This window comes from Diceros bicornis, chromosome 25, assembly GCF_020826845.1.
Source record: "Diceros bicornis minor isolate mBicDic1 chromosome 25, mDicBic1.mat.cur, whole genome shotgun sequence".
Lineage (NCBI taxonomy): Eukaryota > Metazoa > Chordata > Mammalia > Perissodactyla > Rhinocerotidae > Diceros > Diceros bicornis.
Window position 1 is genome coordinate 18,896,713 of NC_080764.1, and position 12,889 is coordinate 18,909,601.

Genomic DNA, 12,889 nt, shown 5'->3' on the forward strand with positions numbered 1-12,889 from the left:
TGACATACAACTATCTAGTGGGGCTTTGGGGGGAAAAAATGAATAAATAAAATCTTTAAAAAAAAAAAATTACTGTGGAAGATAAAAAATCAAGGCTTACCCATCTTTTGGGGGGCTCACAATTACATGGAGGACATATTACTTAGATTTTTGTCATTTAGATTGTAATGAATACAGAAAATGTAAAACTAAAATTTAAATGAGAGCTTAGAAATCTACTTCAATGAATTTAAAGCTACCCTAACCATAAGAACCTGAGTAATGTTTTTTTTTTTTAGATTTTATTTATTTATTTATTTTCCCCCCCAAAGCCCCAATAGATAGTTGTATGTCATAGCTGCGCATCCCTCTAGCTGCTGTATGTGGGACGTGGCCTCAGCATGGCCGGAGAAGCGGCGCATCGATGCGCGCCCGGGATCCGAAACCGGGCCGCCAGCAGCGGAGCGCGCGCACTCAACCGCTCAGCCACGGGGCCGGCCCCTGAGTAATGTTTTAATTCATGTTTTCTTCCCTAATTCTACAGGTGGCATAGCAGGACAACGCCTTTCTGAACATCCTGATATCCGCAAGCTTGGTTTCACTGGTTCTACTCTCATCGGCAAACAGATCATGAAGAGGTATTGCTTTTAGGATGTTGATTTGCCAAAAATCCTGTTAAACCAGGTTTTTGGTTTTGTTGTAGCTTTTTTAAATAGGGTGCTTTTGGAGGAAGAAAAAACACATCAAATTTAGGAGAGAAATCTACTTATCACTGCAAGGTATTGAAAAGTTTGAATATAACAAAATACTTTCCAATGTGTAAAGACCAAAATCAACATAGCTAGAGCCGTATTGGAATTTGGCTACCTGCTGGCAGCTTTAACAATCCAGCACAAAACATTTTCTGTACTAAAGCTGTGGCCCACAGTGTTTCTGGAGCATAAGTAAGAAACTCAAAAGACATAGAAATGACAAATCTGGATTGTTTATAAATGAATTCCTAAAAAGCAGTAACATTAGTTTTTAAAAATTGCAAGCAATCTAAATGCCAAAAATAAGGCAGCAGTTAAAGCATGTTAACATAATGGAATACTGTGTAGTCATGTCCAGGGAGCGTTTTCGATAACATTGAAAAATGTTGTTAAAATGGTAAATGGAAAGAAAATAAGGTATAAAATTGTATATTTTGGGTGATCCCAATTATGTTAAATAAGGCAAAGTCTATGGTTGGACACAGACTAGAAATAAGTATATCAAAATGGTAAAAACAAGGGGCCGGCCCGGTGGCGCAAGCGGTTAAGTGCGCGCGCTCCACTGCGGCGGCCCAGGGTTCGCTGGTTCGGATCCCGGGCGCGCACCGACGCACTGTTTGGTAAGCCATGCTGTGGCGGCATCCCATATAAAGTAGAGGAAGATGGGCACCGATGTTAGCCCAGGGCCATCTTCCTCAGCAAAAAAAAAGAGGAGGATTGGCGGATGTGAGCTCAGGGCTGATCTCCTCACACACACAAAAAAAAAAAGTGGTAAAAACAATTATTATTGAGCCATGAAAGGGAATTTTGTGATTTTTTTCTTCTTTCTGAATCTTTGGGGGTATTTTTTTTAATGTTTTAAATAAAAATACCTTTGTAAGAAGGGGAAAATAAACAATATATTGCTAAAGATTGGTATTTTTTTCCCAAAGCTCCGGTAGTCTGGTTAGAGCTTAAAGTCCTTGCCAGGCCTTTATGTAACAAAAATTTTTATACCTAAAGAATCTGAATTTACCTATGAGGATCTCTACTCATTTGACCACAGAATTTTAAAAGATACAACTTTTTATTATGGAGAATTTCTAATATATACAAAGCACCCAGAATACCATAGTGAATTCCATGTGATCATCACCCAGCTTCAACAGTTTTCACCATTCCACCATTCATGTTTTGTCTTTGAATAAGTTTCTTAATATTCCTGATGCTCAGTTATATTTTCCATGCCAAATAGTAATTTATGGTTGAAAAAGCAAGAGAGAGAGAGACTGATAGATAGACGGACGAAATGCTCATTTCCCATTTATTTTTCTCTAGCTGTGCTGTGAGCAATTTGAAGAAAGTTTCCCTTGAACTTGGTGGCAAATCCCCACTTATAATATTCAATGACTGTGAACTTGACAATGCCGTGCGAATGGTAAGAGTGGGTCAAGTCCAAGGAAATAAGTGCCCATTTCTAAAACACATCTCACCTCTTGTTTATCAGAAACTTAGAATGAGATTGGGTATTGTCTAGTCATAAATAGAAACCATCTTCTTTATGCTTAGATTTGGGAATACTCAGAGCACTTAATTTTTAAAATAATGTCTTTATAATTTATCTCATTAAGGTGTTTTTAAAACTTAGGGGGTAAGGGAGTCTTTCTAAATATTCATGATTTATACAAACTGATATAAAAGCAAAATTTGATATACAAGTATTACATTTACATGCATAGAATAATCTAGGTTTTCTTGCAACACAATATTTGTCCGTAGTGGTATATCCATATTATTACACGTGTTTCTGTAAAGTGCTCATGGACCAAAAGGGGAAGAGGAGAAACAAAATCCCTAAAAACATGCTAGATCAAAACTGAGTACTTCCAAGGAGTTCTCATCACTAACTAGGCCAAGGGATTGTGGTTTTCTCTGACCTTTCTTTGTTGTCTGCTGTCTTCCAATAACATCTAATTCTCAGCATGTGCAATTCTATGAAAATATTGACTTCCCAAGTAATATTAACAATGTTTTCTCTTCTGCTGCCAAAGGGCATGGGAGCAGTATTTTTCAACAAAGGAGAGAACTGTATTGCAGCTGGGAGATTGTTTGTGGAAGAATCCATCCATGATGAATTTGTGACAAGAGTGGTAAGTTGTCTTCATATTTGTTCTATGCATTGTAGAAAAATTGCTTTTACTTGAAAAGTACTTCTGGGATTATTAATGAATTTTTAGGTATGGTAATAGTACTGTGGTTATATATTTTAAAAAACAACACAGTCCTTATCTTTTAGAGCTACTTTCTGATATATTTACAGGTTAAATTATATCATGTCTGAACTTTGCTTCAAAATAACCCAGGAGGGGAGGAAGTGAGTGGAGGAATAAATTGGCCATGAGTTGATAACTGTTGAAGCTGGGTGATGGGGATATAGAGGTTCATTGTATTATTTGTCTACGTTTATATGTGTTTATAACTTTTCACAGTAAAAAGTTATGTCTATATAAAAAAACCTGATAAAGTATACATAAGAGCTATTATTACCTATATCTTGCTCTGCATTTATAGTATATTAGATCATTGACACTTGTGGGAGATATACTCCTAGATTTTTATAATAATTCCCTAAATGGACTGTGAGAGATATACCACTAGATCCTTACAAATCTTCAATTTACAGTTAACAGGACAGCATATAATTTTCTCCACTAAAATAAATAGATAGATAGACAGACAGACAGACAGATGGTTAGATAGATAAATAACCCCTGTAGATTAATCATGATTCCATAAATATGGGACTAAAAGCCATTTATAGAACTATTAAGATGAATTCCGTGGCTGAAATAAACTCTAAACTATACTGCATTATGTCATTATGATGGTAATAGTAATCATGAATTTGTTTATATTTGGAAAACCAGCACCTAGCTTTTTTTTTCAGAGCCAGTTCCCCCACCCACCCCCAAGACGCAAAGGCGTTCTTTCTTCATGAGAGTGGAAAACAAGGAAGTCCTGTGGAGAGGCAGATGGCGGGCAGTGGCTACCTCCTGAACATCCCTATAATTCAGTTTTGTGCCTCAGTAAAATACAGTGGCAATACTACATATAATGGGCTTTCACAACTACAACTTCTTGAAATTTCAAATTCCGAGACCAGAAATATCAAGGATTTACTGTATCAGTCCATCAACAAAGATGTTTTGCACACATGCGATTTGTATTCATTTATTCATTCAGCAGCTATTTCTTGAGCATTTACTAAGGAATTATTGCCAGGCCTACATTTAAATTCATGGCCCTGCCGGGTCACGGGAACTCTCATTCTTTCTTCTTACTAGCTTCGGACTTAACGTTAGAAAATGCAGAAATAGATTAAGATAACCGAGGAGGACAAGAAGCGATCACAAAGACATGTCAATGATGAACATTGTGTGATAAAGATGTTTTTTCATTGGAACGTTCTGGCAATTCCTCTGGCATGGCTATACCGTGAGAATTTCACAAGGGTAGTCTGCCACATTTGGGGAGAGAAAAAAGATAACAATGTGGCCATTTTAGAAATTCTTTTGCCGTAAAGAGTGTAAGTATGCTGTATCAGTAAAAATTCCAGAACATCAGATTTGCCATTTTAGTAGATTAACATTCAAGATAATTTTAAAATAGCATATGTAGCTTATGTTGTGGTAGAACTCTGGTTAAAAGCTTGGGCTTGGAAGTCAGGACAACTCTACAATATTTGGTGCTTGTGTGCCCCTGTCCAAGTCACTTAACCTCTCTAAGTCTCAGTTTCTTCATCTGTAAGATGAAAATAATAAAACCTACCTCCAGTGCTGCTTTGAAGACTAAATGACAATACATTTTAATTGCTTAATACAACACCCACCACATGGTACAAGCTCAGTCAAAGGTAGCTCTTATTATTACTAACAGTCAATTGTGTTTTGTGAACTGGATGACATGTAGGTGGAAGAAATTAAAAAGATGAAAATTGGTGATCCACTTGACAGATCTACTGACCACGGGCCTCAGAATCATAAGGCCCATCTGGAAAAGCTTCTGCAATACTGTGAAACTGGAGTGAAGGAGGGGGCCACCTTGGTGTATGGCGGAAGACAAGTCCAAAGGCCGGGTAAGGTCACCCTGGTAGGAGGTATACGGGGCACCTGGCTTGTTAAGTTGGAATGGATGGTAACAGTTTTCTTTGCGGCACCATCTTGCCTCAAAAGTAAACAGTGGCATTTATGTTATGATCAGAAGAATTACTTTATAGATCCTGCTTGGCCACTTATAAGCAGTGGCACCTTGGACAACCCAGTTTTTCTCAGTTGTAAAATGGGATGAAATGTGCACATCCTGCTTTACAAGGCTGTGAAAATCAAACAACAAAATGGATGAGACAGTAACCAAGTGGAATGGATAACTGCGTTATTCAGGCACTGGTGACCTTAGTTCCCGGCATGGTGAGACTTTGTCTGATCCAGCGTAGCCTGGGAAGGATTCATTCCTGTTGACTAAAGCAGTACCTGTTACAGAAGTGTGTGAATGGCTCAATATCATGATACCCCAAAGAAGAGAAAAACAAACATCTGTAAAAACTCATTTTTCACTGCTGTAGGTAGGTTGTGCACCAACACCTTGCTCTGAAAATTGGTAATTAGAAGGAAAAAAATTCAACTTTTATCCTGTGTATCCTGTATGAAATGAGTTTCTGGGTAACCGTGTAGCTAATAAAAGAGACTTTTTTTTGGCAGAAGAATCCCTGCTAATAAATGTAGAAAAAATTATAGAATAGAAAAATCACTGTTTCGTACCCCCTAATTGAATGAAATAATTGATTCAGGCAATGATCATCAAGAGAGGCTGAAGTTATTAGGTGAAGTGTTGTTGGGGGCCTGGGTATTTGCATGGTGCCACCCCCAAGGTTGCTTGCCAGTTATAATGACAAAAACACAATTTTACACTGGAGGTGTCAAGTTGTCACCACTTGGAACCATTGTCAATCTTGGCATCAGTGAAAGCAAGACAACTGGATATGATGTATCCTATGGGATGCAAAATGTAACACACAGCATCACCTATGAAGTATTCTTGCCAAAAATGTTCAACCTGAATCTGATCATGCCTTTAGGTCAAATTTTCCATTTACAAGAAATACAGCCGATAGAGGAACAAATTAAACATCATCCCAGGAAGCAATGACAAATCTAAAATGGAAGATATTCTACAGGACAACTGACTCAGTCTGTTTAACAAGTCAATGGCATGAAAAATAAGGGGCAGGGATAAAGGGGGGAATGTTCTAGATTAAAGGACACTTAAGAGATCTAACAACCAAAGGCAATGTGTAGAATTTATTTGAATCCTGAATCAAACAAATCAACTATAAAAAGATATTTACCAGACAATCAGATATTGAATACAAATATCAAGTCACTATGTTGTACACCTGAAACTAATATAATGTTGTATGTCAATTAAACCTTAATAAAAAAATTAAAAGTTAAAAGAAATCGAAATATAAACTGTGAGCAAGGAATTAGCATTAATTTTGTTACCTGTGATAATGTATTATGGTATGTAAGAAAATGTCCTTATTTTTTACAGATTTGTACTGAAATACTTGGAGGTAAAAGTTGTAATCTTGGGAATTTGCTTTAAACTATTTCAGCAAGGGAAAAATGAATCAAATATAGCAAAATGTGAATAAATATTTATTTTACTGTTCATTTTTCTATTCTTTCCTTTGATGTTCTTTTCTTCTGTTTATCAAATAGGCTTTTTTATGGAACCAACTGTCTTCACGGATGTGGAAGACCACATGTATCTTGCCAAAGAGGAATCCTTTGGGCCTATTATGGTCATTTCTAAATTCCAAAATGGGTATGTTCTTCAGGCTCAATTTAACAGGTTTTGATTTGATGAGTTTTTTTCTTTTGCTGTTGTGCTATATACAGAGCATAAAATCAATGGCCATGTAATTCTCTACCATAAGAATAATTGACTTAATTAAATAATTAGATGAGAATGCTAACCCATGTAGATTGTAATATATTTTTGCTTCTTAGCTTACATTGATGGCTGACATTATGGGATTTTAGCTGACTAAATTTTAGTTTTTGTACAATTGACATTTGAAATGTCTCTGGAACAAGGTAAATAACTGAAAATAACAGAACTAGTTTTCACATTTACATTCCTAGGAAAGGCAGCATCTGTGGAATCTGATTTTCCAAAAGAAAGAGTGCTGCCTTCATAGGGGATCATGCCCCCAAAAGCCTAATACTCAACTTTTATAGAAATGTCCACAATCGCCATATAATCAACTGTAAATGATATACTGGTTTCTTATAGTACATGAAACTTTCCAAAGTGTTCAGCATTTCAAAGAGAGCCATATGTAACTGAGCTCATGTAAGAATTTTTAATACAACAAACTCTCATGATATACTGTGTACTGTTCTTCAGAACTCTGGCTTCAGTTTTCCTTCAACTGATGAAAAGGTGGAAAAAACAGAATACAAAGTTCAGAGGGCTTAGTCTTTGATAGACATATTGTAAGAGACTCTTGGGGACACTAAGCTATAGTGAGTAATCTTTTGACACACTGATCCAAGGATACTGTTACCCTCTTTTCCTCGTTATAAATTCCCCCATGGGATAGTCTTTGTGTTAAACATGCAGATATTAGAAGCCAGATTTGGAGGATATAAACCTAGATAAGTCACAGTTCCTGTCCTTAAGGAGCTTACCATCTAACGGAGGAGACAGACAAGGAGAGCGGGGGCCACTTAATCACTCTGCGCCTTGGTTTCTTCAGTTATATAATTGGGTTATTAACAGTATCTACTTTTTGGATCATTGTAAGGATTAAATAAGTCAAGTATGTGCTGCTGCTGCTGCCATTGTTATACTTGTTATTCTAGAAGTAGGCAAGGTGTACTATGAAGCTATGTCGTCTCAATAGTCCTCAAGAACAATGGCATAAAGCCATCTTTCTGCCTTAATCCAGTCCATAAATATTGGGGTCCCTACCATGTGCAATACATCAAGAAGTGTGAGAGTTTTAGCAGGGCCTCAGTTCACGCCAAGTTAGGTTCCAAATTTCTCATGTGAGTTTAAAATTATGCAGGGTCAAGATTACCTTTGGAAATCCCTTCGGAAGGCACCACCTTGAAGCCTGTGCTGACTCTCAAAAGATTCAGCACAACTAATTTTTCCTCCAGTTTTGGAACAGATCCTGTTTCTTTGCTGGAGCACTAGATGAAATACTTGGCTTTCATTTACTGGCCATGTTCTAGAAACTTTGTGCATTTTTAAACATTAGGATGGCACTCATAGAGGTGAGATACTTGCACTATGACAGGCGTGTTGGAACTGGACCCAACTGAGACATGAGCAGGTTCACATCTCCACTGACTTGGGCATGGACACATACAGATCAAAAGGCAGGGAAATCACCGGACCGATTTAAGGGATTATTTTACTCTCCTTTAACTGAATTAGCATATTAATCGAATTCACTCTCATTTGATGATGCAACACCATGGTATAAAGAAAAATAAGATGGGGGCCGGCCCCGTGGCATAGTGGTTAAATTCAGTACTATCCACTTTGGTGGCCTGTGGGTTCAGATCCCTGGTGTGGACCTATACCACTCATCAGCCATGCTGTGGTGGTGACCCACATATAAGATACGAGGAAGATTGGCACAGATGTTAGCTCAGGGCTAATCTTCCTCAAGCAAAAAAACAAAAGAAGAATAAGATGTTGTCTCTGCCCTTGGGAGCATCCAGTCTGGTTGAGAGGCGAACCACAAATATAGAGAGAGTTAAGCCAAAATACTGAGTTGGAGGAGTATGTGCTTCCTGATTATAGCTGTCTTTTATTCAGCATTACTGTGTTCCAGACACTATTAGCTCATTTAATCCTCACGACAACAAGTCAGGTGCTATTATTATTATTTCCATTTTTCACAACAATAGACGAAAGCGTGGGGAGATGAAGTCATTTGCCTGAGGTCACCCAGGCAGTCTGGCTGCAGAGCCCTCTGGCTGAGTCACTACACTCTACAGCCTCAACAGCGACCCTGTAGCAGCTGGGAAGGCTTCAGGGCGAGGCACTGAATGAGCCTGGAACTGGGTGTGCAAAATCTGAAGAGGTGGGGTGCTCTGAGAATATATCTAGAAATGGGACTCAAGGGAAAGGAGAAGAAATGGAGAAATCATCAAGGAGAACCAATGAAGAAGATTGAAAAGATGACTTCAGATCAGATTTTAAAAGGTGTTGCATGATATATATTGAAAAATAATACTAGAGTTGTAATATTTCATTGGGAGTTTCTTGGGTGTAAGCCTGGAATATTTCATATATAAAAATGTAAGCAGGTTGGCAGTAACATCTTCCTGTTTCTAGCGTGGAGGGGAAAAATATTCAAACATAAAATGAGTGTTTTGCTTGACATTTAATGAAATTTTGTCTTCCTAAAAACATCTTGTAGGGACATCGATGGAGTGTTGCAGCGAGCAAATAATACAGAGTACGGTTTGGCCTCAGGGGTTTTTACAAGAGACATAAATAAAGCTATGTATGTGAGTGAGAAACTAGAGGCGGGAACTGTTTTTATCAACACGTACAACAAAACGGATGTGGCGGCCCCTTTTGGTGGAGTTAAACAGTCTGGATTCGGAAAAGATTTAGGTAAGCTTTACTTTTTCCACTGCGTGTTCCCTTTGTCACACATCAGAGAAAAGTCTGCTGTATTTCACGCACCACGTGTGTATTATTTTGAAGGTTTTTCCTACATGGCAGTTGGATCTGGGTTTACAAGGGTACTCATTTTTTTTAAACGTTAAACATTTTTATTGAACATAACGTACATACAGAAAAGTACACAAATTGTGTGGAAAAGTGTCTTTTTAAAAGGAGATTAATGTTGAAAGGAAAAAGAAACTCTGACACTATCTTTTAGCTAAACTATGTTGGGTTTTTTTTCCCTGACATTCAGCATGAACTTGGTTTAGCTTTCATGGGACTAAGTGGAAGCAAGAAAGGAAAATGGGTGGAGGGCAGTAACTAACTAGCTCCAAGAATAAGTCCTGCCTCTGAGCTGCTTGGCAGTCTTTCAGCGTCAACACTGCAACTGGCAGGGTTTTCTGGGAGTCTGGGAACTCAAATTTAATGTTTTTAGAAAGCCCAAAATATAATTCACCGTGGGCAGTGACACTATCGCATTTCAAGTAATAGCTTCCTTTGAATGCTAAATATGTACCAGGCCCTATTCCAACTACTTTACCTGTAATAGCACAAGCAAGTCTCACAATAGCCTGGGAGATAAGTGCTATTATGATCCTTATTTTACAGATGAGGAAAATGGGGCTCAGAGAGGTTGGGTAACTTGCCCAAAGTCAAACAGCCAGCCGCTGGCAAAGAGAATTCAAAGAGAATTCAAAACCTGGGCTGTGGAGCCCAGGTTCTCACTCCCCACAGTCAGTCTGGCATTTTTCAAAAACTGAAATGTTTGTAATTTACTGAAATTATAGTCCGCTAATATAAGTTTGGTTAATTTGGGGTATTTTTACATTTTCGCTTTCCTGATGACTTTCAGCAATGTATTTGCAGCAGTAAAAGTAGCTCTCCTTGAGTTGAAAGTAAAGTCATTTTTTTTTCTTGTTTTCAATCTGGCTTTCATCCCTGGATCCAAAACACAGTGGGAGATTTCCTTAGGGAAATTATTATTGTAAAGTGAGGCAACAGAGTTCCCCTTGTCTTTTGATAATTAACGAGCTTCGGGTCTATGTTTTATTATAAAACGGTAGAATTTGCCTAACAGTTTCTTTGACTCTTAATTTTAAACTCCCTTAGCCCAGTGGTTCCTAGCTGCACATTGGATTAGAATCACCTGGGAGCTTTAAAAAACTGCAAAGATGCTGATTTCATTGGTTTGGGGTGTGACCTGGGATCAGGAGTTTTAAAAGCTCCCCAAGGTGATTCTAATATAAGGTTAAGAACCCCTGGTTTAGCTCAGCTTCCAGAATCACCTACTTATTTTCACCTGCGGTATTCATGACCTTTGCTGTAGAAATCGATGATTGCACCAGCTCAAAATAGAAACAGAAAGGCAGACCTATTTATTTTTTGCCTGGATAAGCCCTTCTGCATTTCTAACATACTACGTAAATCAGGAAAACTGCATTTTCCTTATCTTTAAAATAAGATTAGACTAACGGCCGGCCTGGTGGCGCAAGCGGTTAAGTGCGTGCGCTCTGCTGCGGCGGCCCGGGGTTCGTAGGTTCGGATCCCCAGCGCGCACTGACACATCGCTTGTTAAGCCGTGCTGTGGTGGCGTCCCATATAACGTAGAGGAAGATGGCCACGGTTGTTAGCTCAAGGCCCATCTTCCTCAAGAAAAAAGGGGAGGATTGGCATCAGATGTTAGCTCAGGGCTAGTCCTCCTCACATAAAAATAAATAAATAAAATAAGATTAGACTAAATGATCTCAAACTTTCTTTCCTCTGCTCGACTGTGCTTCATTTAATGTAATTGAAGGACAGTATCCTGATCACTTCTTTTCAGCCTAAGTGGGCAAAGGGCAGAGATGGAGAGTCTGTCATCAAGCAGGGAAATAAAGGAGAAAGGTTTTGGGGGGAGACTGACCAAGCGAACACTCTGGTCCTTAGAAGACCTGGTAGCTGGTCTAGGCCCTTGCTCCTCAACGTGTGGACCGTGAGCATCAGCATCATCAGAGAATGGTTAGAAACACATAATCTTGGGGCCTACACGGACTTAATCGAATCAGAATCTGCAGTTTTCACAAGATCTTCCCGTGATTCACGTGAAATTTAAAGTTTGAGAAACACATTCTATTTGCTTAGTGACCTATGCCCCTAAACACTTGTGTCTGAAAGCCTGGTGACATCACGTACACCTGTGAACATGGTCTATCAACTGCTTGTCTCTTCCCCAGGTGAGGAAGCTCTAAACGAATACCTCAAAACCAAGACGGTGACGCTGGAATATTAGAGCAGTGCCATCATCAGGAAGCCCTTGGCAGACAGCACCACTCCTCAACTCTCCACACACTCAAGAAGCCTGGGTGTGCTGAGGAAGGAGGGATCGGCCATGAACCAGAAAGTACGCACATAGACTGTGAGGAGGGTCAGGCCACTTGTCTAAGCATTTTCACATGTGCCTGAGTATTTTCTATTATGCCTTTTATACCTTAAAATGATTTCTAGTGGTTGGGTTTTGACTATGTTGCATATCACACTTATTTGTAAAATATCAAGCTCCTTTTTTCCCCACTAAGACTAATCTAGTCACGGTTGTTCATCCTGAAAATGTCGATGTCATGCAGCTGTAATACACAAGGTGCATTTTTTGGAACCCTTGTGTGATATGTACAGGTTTTAACCTCTGAACCATACACATGGGGATATTTAAAAGACTTACTATAATTTTGCTCTCAAGGAACAGTATATCCTGTAACAAATGTGAAGGAAGTTCTTTTTTTTCATAATTGGAAATAAGATACATCCTTGTGCCTTTGAGGGTCTATTTTTCAACCCACTGGGATGGGTGGCCAACCCACATACAGTTCTTGAGTACCTACTAGGTAGCAGGTACTCTACTGTGTTCTGAGGAGTATACAAAATTTAATGGCATGATCTCTGGCCCCAAATAGTTTAAATTCTACTCAATAGCTTTTACAGTGAATTTTACAGTATGATATAGTAGAAAGTAAATAGCTTTTGGAGGCTGATCTTGGTTCACATCGTACGATCTTACCATCTATGCGACTTCAGGAAACTTACGCAACTTCTCTGAGCCTCAGCTTCCTTATCTGTAAAATGGGGACAGTAATGCCTCCCTCAGGAGCCTTATTATGAGGATTCAATGCAATAATATAAGGAAAGCACCTTGCAGTGTGCTTTGTTCATGGTAAATACTCAATAGGAGTTAACTGTCTCCCCCATCACAACTTAAAGTATGTATTGAGATACACTAACTAGGTGAATGAATTAATTTCCCTACAACACTTTTCAGTAGTCATCAATTCCTATACCCCTTTTCTCATTCATTGTTCTGACGCAGTGCCTGATACAGCAGCACGGGAATGACAATGGTCCAAGGAAAAGGGTTGCTTTTCTGTTCTTTCTGCAGTTCACTCATCCTT

At 38.7% G+C, this 12,889-nt stretch overlaps 1 protein-coding gene across 1 annotated transcript in view; it reads left to right on the plus strand.

Annotated features, from left to right (window-relative positions):
- ALDH1L2 (aldehyde dehydrogenase 1 family member L2) overlaps nt 1-12,889 on the plus strand; it is a 53,323-nt gene extending 40,434 nt beyond the window's left edge. Inside the window, exons 17-23 of the mRNA XM_058568521.1 lie at nt 524-617; nt 2,049-2,148; nt 2,762-2,860; nt 4,680-4,845; nt 6,491-6,596; nt 9,214-9,413; nt 11,681-12,889. Of these exons, the coding sequence (XP_058424504.1) occupies nt 524-617; nt 2,049-2,148; nt 2,762-2,860; nt 4,680-4,845; nt 6,491-6,596; nt 9,214-9,413; nt 11,681-11,736 (821 nt within the window). The 3' untranslated portion in view covers nt 11,737-12,889. The remainder of the gene's footprint in view (nt 1-523; nt 618-2,048; nt 2,149-2,761; nt 2,861-4,679; nt 4,846-6,490; nt 6,597-9,213; nt 9,414-11,680) is intronic.